The sequence below is a fragment of the Passer montanus genome, unplaced genomic scaffold (assembly GCF_014805655.1).
Source record: "Passer montanus isolate IOZ18808 unplaced genomic scaffold, ASM1480565v1 scaffold22, whole genome shotgun sequence".
In the NCBI taxonomy this organism is placed as follows: Eukaryota; Metazoa; Chordata; class Aves; order Passeriformes; family Passeridae; genus Passer; species Passer montanus.
The window spans coordinates 10060890-10082500 of NW_024366815.1; the positions used below are offsets into that span (position 1 = coordinate 10060890).

Consider the following 21611-nt stretch of genomic DNA (forward strand, 5'->3'; position numbering starts at 1 on the left):
CGCTGGGGCGGGCACCGAGACGGGCGGGGCGGCCTGGGCTGGGGGCTGGGGTGGGGCTTCGGACGTGGGTCGGTGGGAGGGGAGCCGAGGAGCTTTTGGCAGGGAGGTAGGAGGGCCTTCGGGGAGGGGATGAGGTGATGGAGACAGGGAGGGAGGAAGGGAGGAAAGGCCTTTCTTTTGAAAGAGATAACTTCTTATCTGCTCCGGTGCTCAGAAAAATGACACAACGGTAATGCCCTGACAGGAATGCCTTTGGACATTTCCATCACTTGGCAGAAAGCATGATGTTATTATTTCAGATGTTCTTTGTGATTAAAATGTAGGAAGAGTACTTGCTATTTATGCCCGTGAGTTGTAATTTCTCCGTTGGGGATCCAGTGTTTCTCGTCTTGCCCAGCTTCTCCTGGTGGGAGGATGTGTGATGCTATCTGAAATTACATGTGAATCAAGGAGGCGTGTGTGACAGGTTTAGGGTGCTAACTCTTCATATTTGTCTCTGGAGGTACTCAAAGCCCACCAGGACATGTTCTTGTGTCACCTGCTGTAGGTGACCCTGCTTTGGCAGAGGGGTTGATGATCTGCAAAAGTCCCTTCCAATATCAAATTCAATGGCCTGTCTGTTAGGAGACAGCTGACAGGGGAAATTGACTGAATCAATGGCAGGTCGCTCATGACTTCAGCTCTTGGATTTGAGTGGGAATATGTAATCTGTTGTCAGCCTCTCTGAGAGCTCTGAAACCTGCTAAACTGGGGTGGGGTTCTGCTGGGATTTTCTGGAAAGGTTTTGTTGTTGTTGCTGCTGTGTGGTTTTGATTTTTGGTGGGTTTTTTTTGGTTTTTGTCCTTTTTTCCCCTGGGATCTAGAAGCTTGCTAAAGAGTAAGCAGATGTTTCTAAGGGAGGAGAAATGTGGAGGTCCAAGGCTCTGAAGCTAGCATGGCTCTGTCACGAGCAGGAAAAAAACAGCCAACAAGTCTTATTCAGCTTGTCTTTCTTGTGTTCCATGCTGCAATTCAGCCCTACAGTAAAATAATGGTTGGTGTTGGCTGGACATGGGATGACACCCAGCCCCTCCATTTGTGCCAATGCCCTGTTCGCCATGTGAAGAATCTGATTGGTCTGGCAATTATTTTCGTAACTCCTGTGCATCTCTGGGGGATCTGGGATTTCAGAAAGCCTAGCATCTTGAAAACCTTTTTCTGATGTCTGTGTGAACTCCTAAGAAATATCACCACTGGTTTGTATGCCTTTGGAAATTAGGCATGAAAATGCTTTGCTGCTCTTGTTTTCTGCTCGGTAGGGTTCTACACATCTTGTAATATCAGTTGTGATTTTGTTAACTCTCAAATATAATAATACTTATTTTCATTGCTATTAGTGGTTTATGTATTTTGCTGTATCACTGAAAAAGGTGATGCAGCACATTAAGTATATTACTCATCAGTAATATGGACTAGGGGGATGTCTTCACAGCAGTTGCTCAAACTCTAGTGTTTTGAGAATTTGTGTTAAAGTGGTCCATGTGTGAGTAAGACTGCAGTGTCATAATTAAGTGGCAGGTCCTAGTTATTGTGGCATGTCCTTGTTTTTCTTTGGGACTGGAGGAAATGTCCTGTTCTGGCTCAGGCTACTGCAGCTAAGTGTCATTCTCTTCCCATTAAACTGTAGGAGAAACTGTCCTAGGTATGTGGAAAAAATCATTTTGAGGGAGATACAGAAGGACAGCCAGCACTAGATTGCGTTACTTCGTGGAAGGCAGTTTTCTAACCTCAGCTGCGTTCCACAGCAGTGGAAATCGGTCTTGTTGCTGATGACAAGATGAGCATCTTGCTGCTTGCCCTCTGTCAGCTGAATTGTTCCTACAGGCTCTCCCCCATCCAGTGTGTCTAATGATTTTTTCTTCTGATTATTTAATACATTTATTGATGATTTGGTTAACTAAACCCAGTAGAAAACTTTTGGATGTGCTAGTTTTCTGCACAATTAGTGTGTTCCAATAGTTTACAGAGGGGTCTGTGACCCCAGCAGTATCAGTATGTTGCCAAATATACATAGTTGTAGTCAGGATGACATGGAGGTCTCTACACGTGATCTTCTGGATCTGCTCTCCCCAGAGCTGTATCCTAGGAAGAATCATACCAGCTGCTGTTGGCTGAGAAAGCACCATTAAAACTGTTTAGAAAACTTTTGGAGAATGTGTTGATATGGGCTTGTCTTTTTAAATATTTTCTTGTCTATAGCAAGTCCTTTCTTAAAACTAAATATTGTTCTGAGAAGTAGAAATAGTAATTCTTCAAGTTTTTCTTACTTATCTCTTTGTTTACTGAATCCAGAGAAGAATAGTTTTACTTAGTTAATGGCGTCACTGAAAAAGTGTGTGGGTTTTTTCATCTATCTGCCAATAATCTTAAACATTCTTTTCTGAATACAGAGTTTTATTGAATCCAGAGGACTATTTTTCCTTAAGTAAAAAGGAAAGCTAAACGAAATGCATTTTTTTTGGTGAAACGTGATTGTTACAAGTGAGACCAGAACATTCTGGAAAAAGTAAGTCCCATATTCTGTCATTTTGACAAGTTCTAATTAGCCTGAAGTGAGAGATTTATTGCAGGACTGAATAGAAAAGGAGTGTTGCACAAAAGAAGGGCATTGTTAGAAGTCATGGCCAAAACCACATGAAAACCAGTTTGGATAAATCCCTGCATTTTCAAGAGCTGATGTTGCAGAGCTGCTTGCTGGTTTTTTCTCAGTGGGTAAACATCCTTATAACTGTTACCTACAGCTGTAGATAGTATTTTCAGTTACAACTGGAATAACTAGTTATGTTCATGTATCAGAAGAGGTACTAAGTGGTCACCTAGTTCAGGTTTTTATAATAACTTCTGATACTGAAATTTACTGCTTGGTTTAATTTATGCATATTGCTTGAAATATGACTAGTCTGTCTTGGAAATGGGGAAGAACGACTTTGCTTTATTCTGCAAATTGCTAAGAATGGACTGCATTTCCACATTTGAAAAATGTGCCTTTTCACATGGAAACTTAGGGCAGGTAGTAGGAAACCAGAAGGTACCTGCCAGACTCATGGTATTGATCCTGTCCAGAAGATGTCCCTTGTTGAGGTCTAAAGATAGGCATTTTTCTGTTGATAAATTCCCTTTACACACATAATAGCCTGCTGCTTTTTTTGTAAACTTACACCTGTATCTACACTTCCTGTGCATTATGCCATTAATGGTGACAAAGACCTGTATATGCAAATGTAGAAAGAGTCTTTCACATTTTTTTCTCCATAAATGCAGTCTTTTGCTGAAAAAAGATAAATCACTTCTGCTCTGCATCCCTTTAGTAGGTTGATTAATTTTCTTTTCTTTTTCTGTCCATTTTCTCCTCAGACTGTTCCTGTTCTGTCTTTGCATATCTGAAATATTACCTAGAAAGGCAGAGAAATTAATTATATATTTGCTCATTTTGATGATCAGTGGGATCGGGGAGAGGGAGAGGGAAATACAATTCTGACTTCACTGTGTCAGAAATAACATACAGGCATGAGGAGAAGGGACACTCTTGTAATTAGGAGACTGACTTAAGATTTGACTGAACTTTCAGGAAAGGAAAAATCCTGAATTTTTAAAGATTAACCATCAAATGGTGTAAAAAAGTAAGATTATGACTTTATGCCCATATTTTTCATAATACAAGAATAGGAGAGCTGTCAGTGTTTGAAAAGGAAAATTTGAAATTGTCAAAAGAAGAAAGGACTATGTACAGTTATCTCATGAAGATTGTTACCAGAGAAGCATAGCAGAATTTAAGAAGGATGGTAGGAATATCTGCACAAAAAGTACACCAGGAACTGTAAATAATTTATCTTTTTTTCCTGTGTTTAAATAACCTCTTACTGATGTGAGGTAGGAAGAATTCTTGCCCATGGCTATGATGTTTTTAATTGTCTGCTTAAGAATTTTCTTCATTTGTGTCTGGAGCGGCTGGAACTGGTTGTGGTAGGGGATAATCCATTCAGTCCAAAAACCTATTGGGAGCTTCTTTCTCCTTAGTCTTCTAAAACATCTTGGTAACTGTTTTCACCTTCAGACACAAATGGGACTACATTTTAGCAACAATCTGGGCTATACATTGTTTCTTTAAAACCCAGCTTCTGTGAAATTCATGTTTCTCAGAGTTGAGAGTTTGGTAGCATCCTCTGTGTTCTGGGTAGTCTTGTACCTTCATGTACAACTCCCAGCAGCAAGTGTGATTTTATAGCAGGAGAGAAGGTTTAATGATGCTATAAAATTTCTGTTCAGGTTTGGGTAGTCATCCTATTTTACAAGCTCTTGAGGATAGATTTAAATGGTAATGTGTTTTTACTCTTTCCTTTGGTGACATACATCTATTTGTTCCCTATGATTAAGGTTTTTGTTACCACATTTAAATCATTTGACTGAATTACCTAATCCCTATGTAAGCTCTACAGATACAATGTGTCTTTGTGGTTCCATAATACCCAGAATACACCCATGGTTTCAAGTCTGCTGTTGCTGGTCCAGCTAATGGGTCCATCATTTAGGCTTATCCGGTGTAGGTTCTCATTGTTGCATCCAAATTTTTTGAGATTTTTCCCTCAGAAAAATTGACCAGGAGGATATGTTAAATTTTCTGTCTCCTTTGTGGAGTCACTTTTTATGTGTTCAGCTTTCATTAAACCATGAATTTTCAATGTAACTCACAGATTCTCAGATATTTATGTAGACCTTCTGTATTTTGTGGAAATAGCTTTTTTGCAAGATGAATAACAAGAGCTGAGTACTATTCTTCAGAGAATTTTCTCATCTTTGTTCCGTGTGTTTAATACAGCATTATTTACTGGCACAAATGTCTTTAGAGCTGTATATGGGAGCTAGGATCACACAGCTTGTATTGCATGTAATCACGTTATGGGGGAATCTGTTCTTTATTTAATAGGTAAAGTTACTTTTCTGCGCACCCGTGCTCTCTGATGGCCTGTTGCCTGGGCCTACTCTTGCTCATCTTTTCTTATAGCTTCATGAATGGAAGACTTTGCTGTGCTGCTATGGCACCAAGCATCACTTTTCCTCTTGTTAAGGTGGGGCAAGACCAATAAATCATGGGGAAGAAGTCATGCTTGATTGAAGAGTTCATGTCATTGCAAAAGTATATCTTTCTATTTACTCTAGGAACAAACTAGCCTTTTTGAGTTTTTTTCATATATCCACTTACTGTGGAACAAGGTAGAGAAAAAATTATGAAGTATTTATTAGGTGAGCTTTTTTCTTGGAGCACAAAATCTGTAGCATATTTATTGTGTTGACTTGTGAAGTGTGCTTCTATGTTTTTGGTTTTTTTTTTGACTTTGAGAAATAAATAACAGAATGGAGTAAATTAACTTCATTGCTCTGTTAGTGTTTAGGTTCTTCGTTTATAAACATTTACTGCTTATATCATAAAGTGGAATTTTTTTCCCAACTTTTCTTCCTGTCTTATATTTTGTTGGGTTATCTTGTCTTCTTCACCATACTGTATGACAGGATTTGGGATCAGGAGGAGAATGCAGTAGTCAACCCATGATGACCACTAAAGTGTGTTCCCTATAATTATTCACATTGTGTGTATTCCATAGAGGAAAAGAATTCAGTTACTTTTGATGCATTAAAGGTTTTTGTTAACTTCAGAATTAAATTAAATTTCTAATGTGATACAAGAAGTAAAATATAGAAGTTCACAATAAGAACTACTAAGCTGTCATTACATTGTCCAGTAGTGAGAATATATGCGAAATATAATGCATGGTCAGGCATGATGGTGTTTGTGATTTAAAATTGAGAAGTTTTTAAGAGGACACTGGATTTTAATAGTAAATTTTTCATTATGCCTCTCTAGCATAGATAAAACTGTTTAGAGGTGTATATGCTTTCAGTGTGTATTCCCAGATGTAGGATAGATTTTTGTGTAGCTGCAATACATTTTCTGTTATATCTCTTCATCTATTTCAAAAACACAAAAGAGCTTTCAGATATAAGAACAGTTCTTTTTCATCCTTGAAATCTTGTGTGTGTTTTCCAGATTTACAACTCATGTTTTTTCAGAAGTCTTTTTATGTTTTTGAAGATCCTTCTAACAACCTTTTAAAACATGTGCTTGTGGTTGTACAGTCCAAACCTTTAGGTTTTACTGTGACTTGGTATTTGAGGTTTTATTTATATCTCTCTCTGTAATGGACTGAAAACAGTCATAAAACCAGATATTCCTAGCTACAGTGTTTGGAGCAATTTTTCTTGTGTTTGGGCAGATGTTTCCCTACTTATGTAAGACTGTTAGATGCTTTTCATAATTAAGTTAGCTACAGTTAGTTTTGACTAATAGGATGTTTAACTTTAGACTGCTTTTCTCTGCCTGCTGTGCTGGGGTTAACTTTTAGTTTAGATGCCTTGTAGGGAAATAAAGAAGGAAGGGCAGGGAACTAAAACTGTGATTTAGATATGTTGTTTAGATCTAGGTTGTCTGAAACCGCTGTGTCCTCAAACCCATTGTGTATGTATGGGCACATGTGCTGTTTTCTTTTTCTGCTCAAGTTCCTTTGCTAAAAATGTGTACAGTTTTATATTTCTTGTGGATACAATATTTTAAAATTTTCATTTAAAGAATGAAACAGTTTGTATTTTCTGTTGTGTTCCAAATACATCTATAGATGTGTGATTGTCATGATTTTCCTACACCTTCGACTTCTGTTGATCCTTGAATTCTGTATTAAGTGTTTAGCCATGAGACAGTGTTGCCTGTGTCTGATAACCTGGAAAGATGCTTTGTTCATGTCCCCAAAAGGAATCATGATAAGGTCAATTTTGACCTTAGAACATTCACATACCATTGATTTGCTAGAAGTCAGTGAATTAATCTGGTATTGTTAAATGCTTTCCTGACATGGAGCCCCCTGTGGAGGTAGAACAGGGGGCTTGATGTTGGGTCTCTTGTGCCTGGCTTCTGCGTGCCTGGTAATTGCTCCAGGGAAATGGTGCTGCCGCGTGTACTTCTCAGGGAGGGTGTTACAAAGATGGCATTACCGTTTCCTCATTAAAAAGTGTTTTGCAGAGCTAATTTTGCTGCATTTGAATTTGGTCATTGCTAAATATATAAAACTAGGTTTTGCATTTGTTAGACAAAAGGCAGTAATGCTGTGTATAAAAATGCATTAGATTTACCTTTCCTTCATAAAAGTATGAATTTATCAGACTGTGCTTGTGTGCTTTTTTTAATGTGTGTAGTGCGCTGAACCATTTACATGAACAGCACATGCTTAGAAGACTTCTGATAACTCTACTATTACTGTCTAAATTCAGTTGCTTCTTGTTGCTAGGATCCCAAGTTAATTTTAGAATTGCTTAAAAGGAGTAGGTAATGGCTCTTAAAGACAACTCTTTAAAACTGTGTCTAACCAAGACTTTTAATGATGGTTTTCAAAAGTGGGACTTACCAATTAAATTTAAGTAAGCCACTTGATCAAGTTTTTTCCTCTTGCCTTTTTTAAAATTGGATCTTGTTTAGCAACACTGGATCTGATCCTGTATTTTCACTCTTGAAAGATGGATGAGGGATTTTGTTGCTTTAGAGGCTTGAATATGGTAGTAGATTTTTTTATTTTGCTGTATTCAAATAAACATGCTTTCAGAGTAGCTTAGTTTTTATTTAGTTGCAGTTCTTGTTCCATCAGGCATAAGCTGCTTTTGGGTTTCCCAGGCTTCTAAAGGGGACAGTCTGCTGCATTTTCTGCCACTGATGTAACACCAGCACCATTTGAAACTAATTGGACAATCCCAATCAGTAACAAAGTAACTTGTAGGTAACAAAAAGTCTTTCACTTTGTTTTCATTTTTGGGAGTATGTGGTAATTCTGTTCACCTAGTGGAATGTTATTTACTTTCAAGTTATCAGAAATCTCATTGAAGCTGTGCCAAGTTATCTAAGTTTGATGTTCTCTTGACTCTCATCAGGCACTTCTAGATTTGTGTAATCAGGTGTCAGAAGTGTATTTTTTGTCTTTTCTAGTTAGTTGATTACAGAATTTTGTATTTGCCTTCAGTGGATGAGCACACTGGATGTATGGGTGGAGGGAGAAGGACAGTGGGCTTTGTCTAAAACTTTCTCTTTAGAAGTGTGGTGTGCTGCATACTTGTGCCCTTGCAGAGTTTGGCTGTAGAAATTTTGTTGTACAGTGACGTGGTTCGTATTGGGGGGGCACCCCGGGGAGTCCCCAGAGAGCCCCCCAGGCTGTGAGTTCGCTGGCAGCAGCAGGCAGGCAAGGAAACTCCACACGGCTTCTGAGGGTGCTGATTAGATGGGAGTTTATTTGGGGTCCCATCCCCGGGAACAGCATGGTTACTGAGGGAGAAGGGAGAGGGGGAAGGAGGGGGAGAGCCTAGGGGAGGGAAGGGACAAGAGCGTAAGAAGGCTAAGAGGGGGAAAAGCTGCGAGGGAGACTGGTCTCGCTGGCACGGTTTAAGAGGCAGACTGAAAGTGGGAGCGGAATCAGATTTGTGCCAATGGGATTACAGATACAGGATGGTTCAGGGCAGGACCACAGGCTTGGGATATATCATACATTTTGGAGGGGTGAGACAGAGCATACCATTTAAATAAAATGCAATACTACAGTACAGGGCTGCACATTTTGCAGTCACTAAAATATATTACTTCTATTCTGTGGCTAAACTACATATGGAGTTTGAGGGGTATTTCCAGCTATCTATCGAAATGTTTGCACAGCTGATCTGTAGCAGTTTTTCATTTATAGAGATGCAGAAATGCATAGTGATGTGCTAATGAGGATCTCTACCTGTAGGAAGAGGGCAGTGAAAGTAAATTCAGCTTGAAAAGCACATGAACACTTAGGTTTTTGAATACTCAAAATTTCAAATTCCACTTTGGGTTATGTTTTCTTGCACTTCTGTATTTTTGTTATTTGAACTTCAATGTACATTTTGGTATTTTAGTACAATAGGAATTCAGGTGGTGATGAATAATGTCAATATTGTAATCACAACCAGATTAGGTGATTTTTAAGTTATGATAAGATTTCATCATACACAGAAGAATTAAAATACTACTTAAAGTTTTCTTGTTGGTTTGACCTTTTAGAACCTTGTTAAGCTAAAATAAAAGCTTTAAACTTGAATGAGAATGAAGTCTTCTCACTTTTGAACTGGAGCAACAGTTGGCAGCTCTGTAATGATTTAGGTAACGGTACATATTCTTACTGAATATAATTTTGTGAAGTAAAGGGGAAAAAAGCTCCAACAAACAACAAACTGTTTGGTGGGATGGGTAATGAAAAACAAAGGGTGCCATTTTGAAAATATCTGTAGAAGGTGCTGTGAAAAATTTTCTGTGTGATGCAGGAAGCTGTTGCTGTTAGGCAGGTATAGTTACCTTCAGAGAAAGTAGAGAATACCCTCAAAAGGAGGTCTTGGCCATTTATTCAAACAGTAAACAAAATGAAAAAGGGGGAAAGAGAGGGAGAAGACTGGCCAAGTCACATCAATCTTTTGCAGATGATATTCACCAAATTATTTTAATCCACCACAATCTTAAATCCTGTTACTAAACAAATTTCAATGACCACTAAACCCAAATGCAGTTTGAAAGACTGTCTAGGTTTAATACCAGCCAGCAACTAAGTACCACTGAGCTGTTTATTCAGTCCACACACCTCCACCCCTGGTGGGCTGGGGAGGAGAATTAGGAAAAAAAAAAAGTTAAAACCTGTAGGTTGAAAAAAGAGCAGTTTAATGATTGAATAATAATAATAATAGTAGTAGTGGTAAAATTAGTAACATAATTGTAATGGAAAGGGAGAACAATAGGAGAGAGAGAAACAAAATGCCAAAAAAGGGAAGTGATGCACAGAACAAGGTCTCACCACCTGCCAACCAATATGCAGCTTGTCGCTGTGCAGCAAATTGGACCCTCCCAGCCAACTTGTCCCAGTTTATATGCTGGTCTACATATGGAGTGACAGGATCATAGAATGATTTGGGTTGAAAAGGATCCAAAAAATTACCCTCTACCAGCATCTCATTACTTCTGCTATGGGTCTTTCACTATACCTGGTTGCTCAGAGACCTGTCCAGTCTGGCTTTGAAAGCTTCCAGGGATCTGGCAGTCGCAGCTTCTCTCAACAACCATTTCCAGTGCCTTACCACCCTCACAACAAAGAATTTTTGTATCCAGTATCCAATCTAAACCTACTCTCTATGAGTCAAAGGCTGTTACCCTAGTCCTATTCCTACATGCTATTGTAAAAATAAAGCGTATCCCTTTAGCAAGTTCAGGTCAGCTCTCCTGGTTATGCTTCCTCCCAGGCTCTTGTGCACTCACTGGCAGAGCGTGGGACATTAATATGTCATTGATTTGAGGTAAGCACTAACTAGTAACAGCCAAAGCATGAGTGTGTTATCAACATTATTCTCTTACTATGTCAAAAGCACAGCAGTATTCTGGCTGCTAGGAAGAAAGAGAGCTGTCCGAGTCAGTGCCATACCAGGAGATACCTGAGCTGAATCTAAGTTTGCTTATGTCCGAAATGTAATGAAATTGCATTTCCGAATGTAATGTCCGAAATGTAATGAAATTTATCCTGAACACAGAGCGTCTGGATCTGAAAAAATATATGAAGTATTCTGAGAGTAACTTCAAGAAGTAGTTTACAAGTTTATAGAAGCTGCCTGAAAAATTGTTCAGTGGTCTCCAAAGAAGACTAAATGCCCAAAAATATGTCAAATTATATTCAGTTTTACAAAGCTATTAAAAATCCACAAATATATAAGATACTGAATTATTCCTGAAAGTGTTTACAAGTTATGATTCATGGGACAGGTAGAAATGTTGTTATCAGGAATTGAATGGAAATCTTCACTTATGCAGCTTCAGTAAAAGAAAAATTTGCTAGAGGACAGCAAATATGATCCTGTTATACATTGATGTCTTGTTTTCATTTGAATAAAGTTTGCAAATGTTGCTTAATCTTTCTTAAATTTGAGAACTGGAGGCGGTTGGTATGGGCTGTGGGAGGGACTAGCAGGTGCTGGAAAACTTGGCAGGAGTTTTGGAAATTGGTAGATAATTATTATTTCATTTTGGGATTTTTTACACTTTAATAGGGATATTGCTTTGTGAATATGTGACCAAATATTTAGTTTATGAATGGTGAATGAAAACTTTTCTCTTCTCTCCTTATAAGACTTATTGAAATTGGAGAAAGCTGGGGTTTTTTAAAATCTTCTGAAGTATTTTTGCTTTTGGGGGGGTGTTCTTCAGTCTCCTTACTACTTATGGTATTGCAGTAAGCTCACCACTTCTGTATGAAGTACATAGTGAATCAGATGGTTGGTTCATCTAGCTCAGCAGCTAGGGGCTATTCAGGGAAGCACATCAGCCTTGTCTCTTTCCAAAGTGTTTGTCTTCCCCCACTATCCTAGAATTATATCTAGGATGTTAGAAGTACAACTTTCCCTAGTTCTAGCTGTTTATAGACCAGTTGTCTGTGGATTTATTGAATACCTTTTTGACTAGACTTAGTAATATTGCCTGACTCTTGCAGACATAAGATCAAGAAGTTCCCTGCTTTCTGCATACAAAAATACACTACCACTTTCATCTATCTCTCTGTGACCTATGCCTTAAGAAACAACTCCCAGCTTTAGTGTTGCAGCATTTGGTCAATAATAGTTTTCACTCATTTTGTCCTTTATGATTGTAGAGCACAACCAAGTCCACTTTCAGTGTTCTTTACCTGCTTAATATCCTCTTTCTCTTGGTTTTCTTAGTTGTCCTTCCCTTAACCTCCTGTAATGCCACTACATATTTTTTGTGGTGTGCCATAGTACTTGAGATGTGGATGTACCCAAGTCTTATTTATATTTTGAAAAGAATACTTGATTTTAAGTTTCAACAGCTTTTTTTTTTTTTTTGTCATAGCAGTGCATGTTGGGCAAGGATGCTTTGAGAGAGTTGTAACTTCTAGTTCCAGATTAAGCATTATAAAGCTGTAAATAAGATTTGTTTTCTGTGGATGTGTTATCTTTCCTTTTAACATTTGTCTTGCATTGAAAGACAAGTGTCTGCTAAGGAAAGCAGGAGCCTCCCTTCCTGCTAAGAAAAGCAGGAGTCTCCCTTTCCTCTGAAATTTTATAACTTTGAAATTAAGGGGCTTTCAGGCAAAGAGATGAGAAAAGGAATAACAGTTCTTTACAGTGTGTGTATGTATAACAAGGCAAAAAAAGGCCAAAGGCAGCAGCAGCAGCGAACGATAACAGAAAGGCCCGAGCAGCGCTCGGAGCGCGCTCCCCTCGGGTGCAGTTCCGCTCGCCGCCGGCAGGGGCGCTGCGGGCCCCGGCGGGGCAGGGGCGCGGGGCCGCGGCTCGCGTCTGCCTCACGCCGGAATGGCGCCCGCGGGCGGCGGAGGGGATGGCGAGGGGCTTCCTTTACAAAGCCCCAGCGGCAGCCTGTCCCAGTGCCCATCCGGAGAGAGAAAGGAGCTGCAGCAGGAACCTCGGAGCGGTGACTGGAACACAGGGCGGGCTCACCCTGGGCAGCAATCAAGAGGCCGCAGAAACTCCTCAGCTGGAGCTGGGACCACAGGGCATCGCGGCAGGCAAGGGTTGTGTGGCTACAGTGTAGCGAAAAACTGGGAGCAGTCGCGGGGAACCTGGTTAGAGGCAGCCTGGCTCCCGAGCAGGGCCGGGAGAGGGTTCCTGGCAGGGGGAAGGGGCTTGGGAATCGCGGGTTTTCCCCTGAGGCACCCCAGCAGATGGTGAAGGATCCTTTATTTTCAGTGAGGCAGGGTGCCAATAACGTCCGAGTTCAGTGTCTGCTCTCATGTTCAAAGCCTCACCCACAGCACAAGAAGCAGGGCAGGGCTGGGCTGTTGCAGCGGCAGCGAGTTCCTGCAGCTCGGCTGTCCCCCTCCGAGGCCAAGGGAGCAAGACACCTGGGAGCTGTGCCTAGTCCCTTTCCCCCAGCCCAATTCCCGCAGTATCTCTGCCCCTCTTACTTCTTTTGTCTCTCTTAAGTACTGATCGTTATTGTTTCTTAGCAACAAAAATGGGAGAAAATTCCTTTAGAGAAAGAAAACAAATCCTATATCCCAGCAGTGTTGAAGCTCATCTGCCACTTTGGTATATTTGGGATGACTCTTTTGGAGTCATCTAACTACCCAAAAAGTTGTCTTGTCAAAGGATCAGATGGCAAATTCAGTGTAATGTAGTGCTACTAAACGCCAGGCTCAAGATGTTCTGTAAGTTTGTAGCTGATGTTGTGAAAGGCCTATATAATAAAAGAAAATATGCTTCTCTTTCCTGATGCCCTACTTCATTACTTGTTTGCATGCAATCTCCTTGTACAGAGGATTAAAATATTTCACAATTTGCACTGTTTTGGTTGTGAGTTTATCTTGCACCTCATATTAGTCTAGTGTCCTGGTACCATGATAATTCACAATGCCCATGTACTAGTTCACTTCCAGGCTTCCATCTGGAGTGAGCCAGATGACCTGCCTCCTACAGAAAACCTGAACTCCTGTGTCTGATTCTTGAGGAGAGGCATGAATTACATTATTTTGTCTGTCACTGCTTGGACAGTCTTTTATTTTAGTAAGCATCACACTTTCATATTCTTGTGCATGTGCACAGATGTGCTCTTAAAGGCATCATTGTAGGAGATTGCAATGCAGTTTTCTCATTTTTGTGTAGGTCAAGGTGAATTAAGAGGTCTTGATATTCTATATGTATCCATATAGATACCATTTGGGATCAGGTGCACCTGTAACAAGGATTCAGTTCATACAGTAAATGGACTTTGGACACATATCTTCTGATCATATTTACTTCCTTTTGCTGTGCTTTAGTTGATACAAAATTCCTTTTGGATGAAATGTAACTGGAGGGTAAGTGCAAGATAGGTGCATGATGCACTCTGGCAAAGGGTATTCAGGCCGTGGTGCTGGACCAGTCCTGTGCAACAGTATGAATGGCTGATCCCAAGCACCACCAGCTTTGCTCTGCAGACCTCTCTGTGCCTGTTGCAGTAGTGTGCTACTTGCTACCACAGGCACAGCTGAGGGACCTAAGCTGAGCACTAAAGTGCTGTACATCTGAGCAATATGCTATGAAAGATGCTGGTTCAGGCAGCTGCGAACATGAACCAACCCCATACCAGTTGTCTGAGGTTTTCAGCCCACAGTGTGCTCTGAAAGAAAGGCACAGAAGGGATTTTCAGGACATTTTCTTTTACATCCTAGTACTGCCTGATGCTTGAGAATTAAGATGTTGGTCCTGGGTTATGCCATGCTTAAGACCGTGACACAATCTACCTTGACAGCAAATGCTAGATCCTTGTCTGAGTTCCTTCCCCTCTCCACAAAGAGAAAGACCATTGTGGCATCCCAACAACAAAACCAGCATAAGTGAATAAAAAGATTTTAGGCCATGGAGCAACTTGTAATCATATTAATATCAATTTCAGAGGAGATTACAGCTCATTCTGCTTGATCTTGCACTAAAGTAAATGCAAAAATTACTAATCAAATCAAATCATTCATACAGGAATGTGAAATACCTTGACTAGAATTAGTAGCAAACTGTGGAGGACAGATACTGAAGTGCTTATAGGCTCTGTGTCCCAAACTAGTGTGATAGAGATGAAGCAGGTTAGCATGATGTTGAATCCTGGAGCTGAGTGTGTGATGACCTGAGTTTGGCCCTGCCAGAGCATCAGGGTAGGAGGGACTTTATGCAGCACTGCCAGTATTGACCATTTTGTGAAGGTAAGCCATAAGTTTCTCTGAATTTAATAAACTGTTTAGTAGAGTATGAAAAATTATTGAGATGAAGTTTAACACAAGAAAGGTAAGGTGCTTAAGATAGGTGATGATAGTGCACGTAGTAATTTTTAACTAACAACATAACTCCGGGGATCAGTTTTGGGACTGGCTGGCTAGTTTTTCCCATATGTTAAAGTTATTAATTCCTGGTCATAACAGAGAAAGTAGCACTGCTTTTGGGAAGCTTCATTACTTCACTAGACTGTGATTATCATGTATCTGAAGATGTATGTTGTGCCAGAACATTAAGACGTGTGAGAAATGATACTTTCAAAAAGTTTAGAAGGTTGATTACAACAATATAAAAAATACAACAGAAGACTGCATAGAGAAGAGAATACAGCACCTCGAGCAAAGGATTGTATCACCATGTGCTTATCCGCACAGTGGATGTTCCGCCCTTTAACCCTTTAGCCCCTCCCAAAGTCTTGTCTATTGGCTCCTTCCTCGCTGTCCAGTGGTGATCACTTTCTTACATCTTGATTGCAGGCCAGGTTTTGCCATAGTAACAAGCCCACCCTCCCAAATGTCCCAACTACCCAGGCCATCCTGTGATAACACTGCGGGAGCGGGGGGGAAACATAACTATACATTTACAAAACTTCTCTTAGCGCATGCTTAGTATTTGCCCTTTAATTGTGAGAGTCAACCTTTGCATTATTCATCTATGACAGAGGTGTAGAGCAAAACAACTGGGGTAAAAGTAGCACAAAGTGAACATCCTATTGCTACAGATTAGGAAATCATAAAATATAAATGATGGGTGTAAAACTTTCATATTCTAGCTAGTCACAAAGTAAGTGTGGACACTGTGAAGTGCCAAGAGGAAAAGTAAGTGCCATTTCAGAACTGATGTTATTTGGGAATGAGTGCTCCTGTAGAAAGTGATCTGGAGCTTCTCTGGGATATTTCTTCTCTAGGTTGATGGTGTTGGAAAAGCAGATACTCTTCAAAGAGTGAAACAGGTCGAGATAGTGCTTGTACAGGTGTGTTTGTATAAGCCATAAAGGAGAGCATGGTGTACTTACTAAATGACTGTGAACACACATTAAATCTTTAAAAAATTGGTATATATTGACACCAAAGTGCTAGTTTTCAAACATTTAAAAATGAAATGTTTTCAGTTTATTGAAAATTTTCTAGGGGACTTACAAGAGCATGTATTGCATATGACTCAAAGGCACTTCCTGCAAATAATTTTTTCTGTGGGTAAGTTAGTAAGCTGAGAGCTCACCTACTCTTAAAAATGATAGGATGACTGGCACGGTACAGCTGAGAAAACTTGATGGAAAGTATCAAGGTATCAGTGCATCTGTTGGCATAATAATGCGACACTTTGATATGAATTCAGCTGCCTTAGTAACATGTATCCTGTTTAGTAACACATTCCTCTCTGACACTGGCACCTCCAGAGGCAATATGTAGTGTAAACTTCCCAGTGCCACCATGGTCAGATGCTGTTGAAAACCTGTTGTGAAACCTGGTATTACTGCCATTGATTTCACTGGCAGTTAAAGCTTCTGAAAGCAAATAAAGGCAAGATGTTATACAGAGATTTTTAATACAAAATAATGCCCTTTGAAATCTGCTTAAAAGGATAATAACATCTTGCCCCCAAAAAAGACTGGACCTGCCTTGAAGGGAATTAAAAACCAAAGTGTTCTTGTAACTGGGGAAACTGCAGAAAACTTGTTTTGAATGTAAAGGGAAACTTCAGAGATCAGCCTGCAAAATGAAATGTCAGCAGAAAACCCCACCAAATCACACCATGATGAGATAGAAAATTATTAGAGAAGCAAAACCCATGACAGCAATGTGGGGATGCAGCTCTTGCTAAGTTTTTTAGGGGAGGTGCTTTGGTATGGATAGTTAACAAGTTCTGCTAGGCTGAACACAGTCAGTTGTGATTTATTGTTTCAGAGTGGAGGGCCTTGTTAGTGTTGGATAGATGGGAAACCAAAAAGTCACTTATGTCCTGTTTGCTGTATGAGGAACATTAAATGTACTGTTTGTATTTTGAAGCTAAATGTTATATGCAGCTCAGTCACGTGTCTTTGTGTTGTTTATTTCTTCCCTCCTCATTTCTTTGTGGACTGTCAGTAATATCTGTGAACTCTGTTTTTCTAAAGCACCATATTTGATTGGTACTTGCACAGAAATTACCTACATACCTCACTTGGGCTATTTCTGAGTTTGGTAGGTTTTTATGTAAGGAAAAGGATTAAGTTGGATTTTAATTCAGGGCAGAAGTGGGAAACTTGATTTGGGTAATATTACTTTCTGTTCTCAAAATCGCTGTCTGTTACGTTGTATATGTTTACAGAGATGATAAGATGTGGTTGTAACATATGTGTTGTATGAAGGACTTGAGTATTGCTGTGATGATTTAGATAATGCAACAAAATGAGTTGGTAGCAGCTAGGGATGACACACAAAAATAAATATTAAGATATGTATTTAATTAAATTATATGTAATTTTTAGTATTTAAGAACTTGCTTCAGAAGTATTGTAGGGACTGTGCTGACATGTTGAATGTTCATTCAATGCTGTGATAACACTGTAACTAAGGTAACAGACAAGACAATAGGGAAGGCTGGCAAAGCTGAAAAATTTATATATTTAAATAAAACAAAAATGGTGTAGATATTATGAAAATAAAATATGATATCCACTGGTTTATGGATGAATGAAACTTTGATGCAAAATAAAATGAAATACATTTGGTGTTATGGAGAGAAAGTAGCATCAGTCAGTAGTAACTGCTGGTTTTTCCTTGAGGGATGAGCAGCAGGACTGTCTGTGTAGCGCACGGATGGCTATGACAAGCAATTATTTCTTTGAATAGGGATGTACCCATAGTTGACACTGATGAAGACACCAAGCCAGGAATTCTCTTTTTCCTTGGGATTCTTTCCTTAAAGTTTGCTACAGGCATTATTTGCTGATTTTTTTTTCACCTCCTTGAGCTGTGTGAGAGCAGGAAAGCTCTTCCACCAGAGTAGCCAGGGCTGGAACTCGCACCACAGAAAATAATTTTCTAGACTACAGTAATTCTGTCTGGAATGTGCTGCTTCTGTATTTGTAGCTTCATGCTTCTCTTAAATGTATTTTCTTAAAATATATATTTAACTTGGACCTTATATTGCTTAAAAGAAAATAAAGAAAATTGTGCTTTTCACCATTTTAATTTTTGACTATCAGTTGACAGAGGGTGAAGATCAGTCATGTCCAGGTGTCTCTAGATGAGATAACATTCACAGTAGTCACTCAGGAACATGAATAGGAAAATCACGGCAATTTTACAAATGTGTATTATAATCTTTTTAGACATGAGTAGCTTCTGTTGCAGTGGTCATCCTCAGCAAGACTGTAGTAGGTGTGAAATTATAGTATATTTTTACATTCATCTAATCTGTTGATGCACTTTAAAAAGCTAAATGTTTGGCTGGTGGCCCACTGCCAGAGCTAATGTAACACCTTAGTGTTCCTGAAGATGTGGCAAGTACAGAGCATGTGAGGTGAGCAAGCCCCGGGTCAAGGTGGGGACTGTTAACATTGCTACCGCCTGGTCCTGCTAAAAAGAGTTTCCTGTGTTTGGGCTGCCAGGACTTAAACTATATGGTGGTCATAATGTAACACTGCCCTGTACGGTCCTCCTAGTGGTTTTTAGGGGTGGAATGAGAGGATCATAGTTGAAATTATGAACCTCTCTTCTCCGTAGCCCAATCCAGAGCCTGAGTGCAAATTTTTAGTTATTACAGCTCCAAGCTTTTTCTAAGATTTCATAAAGCCTGTTCATGAAATGTGTGAGTACAACGTTTTTTGGGGCAGACACTCTTCAGTTATGTGGGCTGGTGGGGAAATAGAGCTGTGGTCCAGCTCTGTTTCTTGGGAAAATACAGAGGAGTTTGTCACGTGTCAGCTGTAGTCCAAACTGTAATTTAGCCATCAACCCATATTTCAGACTGATAACTTATGTTTCTGAAAAATAGTAGGAAGATAAAAGAGCTGTGGGTTTATTACTCTGGTTGATCTCTGTTTAAAAATTGTGGTGGTTTGGAGAAGCTTGGCAGGTATAAAATGTTTTCTTTGCTTAGAGGTAAGGATCTAAGTATACTTGGTATTTGCAATGAGTTGGCACTGCTACCTAGGCTAAGGGTTAATTAAAATGTTTGATTTAGCTCTGGTTATTTGCTTTCACTGCTCTTCCTGAGCCTTTTTGTGCACCACTAGCTGCCATAAAAACTTTCACAATAGAGGAGATTTATATTGTACGTCTGTAGATCAGTATGCTTGCTTCCTTCTCTTTGTCAAATGTTGATCAGATGGCTAGGAGGAAAAGGAATTGGGAATTGATGTTTTTAACTTGATTGAAGCGAGAATATTGTAATGTCTGTGTATTTAAGGTAGTGTTGGCATCACACATTTTTCTGTTGTAATGCTGTACTGGCAGCAGTATTTTCTGGTCACTAGAGATTAGCCAGATGTCACATGCTGTATGACAGAACATACTTACCCAAATAATTGCGTTTTCAAATAACTTCGCTGAAATAAATGGGCAGGAGATCATTCTCCATTTAAATGCCTTTATTAAAAAGAATCAGCTCAGGTGGGGAGAAATCGACGGGTCGCACCCACGCCGCCGCTGTTCCCGGGCGTGGCACGGAGGAGGAGGGTGATGCAGCTTTGTCCGCTGGTCTGCAGACAGAGCTGGGGATTCCGTCCTCACGGGAGATTAGCAGATTCTGCCTTTTCGGTCCAACACCCTGGTCGTCTCTTTAATCAACATCTTTTTAGGCTAGGGTGAGGAGCAGAAAGGATCCAAGCAGGTACTGGACTACGTTCCCATCCTTAGATGTCACTTAGGTCACTTAGTTCTATGTTGGCTCGTAGTCCTTAGGGGTTTTCCTGGAAAACTGCAAAATTCGGGGCGCAATGCATTTCTCATCTGCACACTAGCTCTAATGCCACTCCCATTCTCCTCGTACCTGGAGGGTCTGTCCCGGTGTCCCTCCCTGGCAAGCATCAGGGTGACAATGGTTAATCACCAACCATTAACAGGTAATTGAAGAAGAACTCTTAACAATGAAACTAACTTAACAGCACTGGTTTGACTTGTTTTTAACTCTGCAACCTAAAAAAAAGATAACTTTTTATTCATAACATTCTCCATTAGTGCTGAGACTTGTAGAATCATAGAGTATGCTGAGTTAGGAGGGACCTGTCAGGATTATCTAGTCCCAACTCCTGGCCCTGAACAGGACAAGAGTTATAGCATGTGCCTGAGGATCTTGTCCAAGCACATCTTAGACTCAGACAGGCTTGTTATTGTGACAGGGAGCCCTACAGAAATGGAACAACTTCTCAGAAAAAGAAAGTTGCTTGTGATCTGAATTATAATCATGTGAGGAGAGGCACTAGAAATTAAGGAAATGCCAAGTGAAGAGTTGTTGTATCAGCTCTACTTCTCTTGGCTTTAAGGGGCATTTTCTTGAATTACTTGTTACTTCTTCAGCCTGTAATGCTGGTTCATGTTTACATGGACTAGCTTTCATGTCAAACTTTTATACCAGCTCTTGAAAGTGCACCAGAAATTTGGGTTGTTGCATTGAAACACTCTCTGCCGGTTGGCTCCTACATCTTAGCATTTGTAGCTTGGTCTTGCTTTATATGCTAGACAAGGTTTATGCCAGCCTAATTGGTTGCTGGCATTCCTGAATTTCTCAGCTGCTGTATTCAGCTGTGTACTAGAAAAATATAATGGAATACTGTTTCCAGAGAGCAAGAGGCAATTGTAAAAATGTAAATGCTTTATCTGGCGCTTCAATAACATGTAAATTTTTAGTAACACAAAGAAGTTTTAGGAACAAATTGTATGAGTACTTTGCCAGTTTAAATACTGTAGTAAATATTTTCTGGTCTGAATATTTTCTGCTTGGAGTCTTTGGAAGATCGATGTAACTTTTATTTTTGTATGTCAGTTTTTGTGGGTTTTTTTCAGCCCTGACTTTCTTGGCCGGGGAAGGGATGAAATCTGGCACAGAGATGGAAGATTTATTGTGATTCTTTTGTTACGGCATGCTGGCTTACTGTGTTTGTTAGAGAGTGGGGTATTTTCTCTTCATTCATCAGCCTGCTTTGATCTCTTCTCATTTGTTATGGCAAAGATGAAACCTTTTTAAAATATTACTTGTTCTCTGTTGAAAGTAACAGAGCACAGAAACACATAGTAGGACTTATATGGTGGCTCTGTTACTATTTGCAGGCTGAATAGTTGGTGACAGTGTCACAGGTTTCAGCTGCGAATAGTGGTTTTCTTAAAAATTTTAAAAATTTGGTAACATACTAAATATTATTGTAGTATTTATCAAATATGTTTCACTAAACAGATATTTTTTCATACATTGTTTTTGTTGCATACAGGTAAAAGATGTTATAAAAGAAAGGTCTTATAAAATATGGATTAGGCCCTGCTGCTTCAGCTAACAATAGTTTGCAAGTTCCCAGGCAAAGCATTCTTGGGAATGAGAGTTCATTAACACAACAAGCTATTTGTGGCTGAAAAACAAGGCTACCTGTAATAATAAGGGATCTGTCTCATGAGAATCAGTAGGAAAAGTATGTAGACTAATTAAAAATACAGAAGTTTGATAGATTTTCAAAATACCATGTATTGACGAATGAACTAAGTGTGAGTGTATTGTCATCCGATAAGATC

At 39.7% G+C, this 21611-nt stretch overlaps 1 protein-coding gene across 7 annotated transcripts in view; it reads left to right on the top strand.

Annotated features, from left to right (window-relative positions):
• Positions 1–21611, top strand: part of KIF2A (kinesin family member 2A) — a 59881-nt gene that overhangs the window by 338 nt on the left and 37932 nt on the right. The window contains exon 1 of one of the 7 annotated variants that reach the window (XM_039709955.1): positions 12479–12665. The exons of 3 other annotated variants lie outside the window; for them this stretch is intronic. In XM_039709955.1, coding sequence (XP_039565889.1) covers positions 12479–12665 — 187 coding nt within the window. Of the gene's footprint in view, positions 1–12478; positions 12666–21611 lie in introns of those variants that run through there. 3 more of the 7 variants (XM_039709954.1, XM_039709958.1, XM_039709956.1) reach the window with 3 other exon arrangements.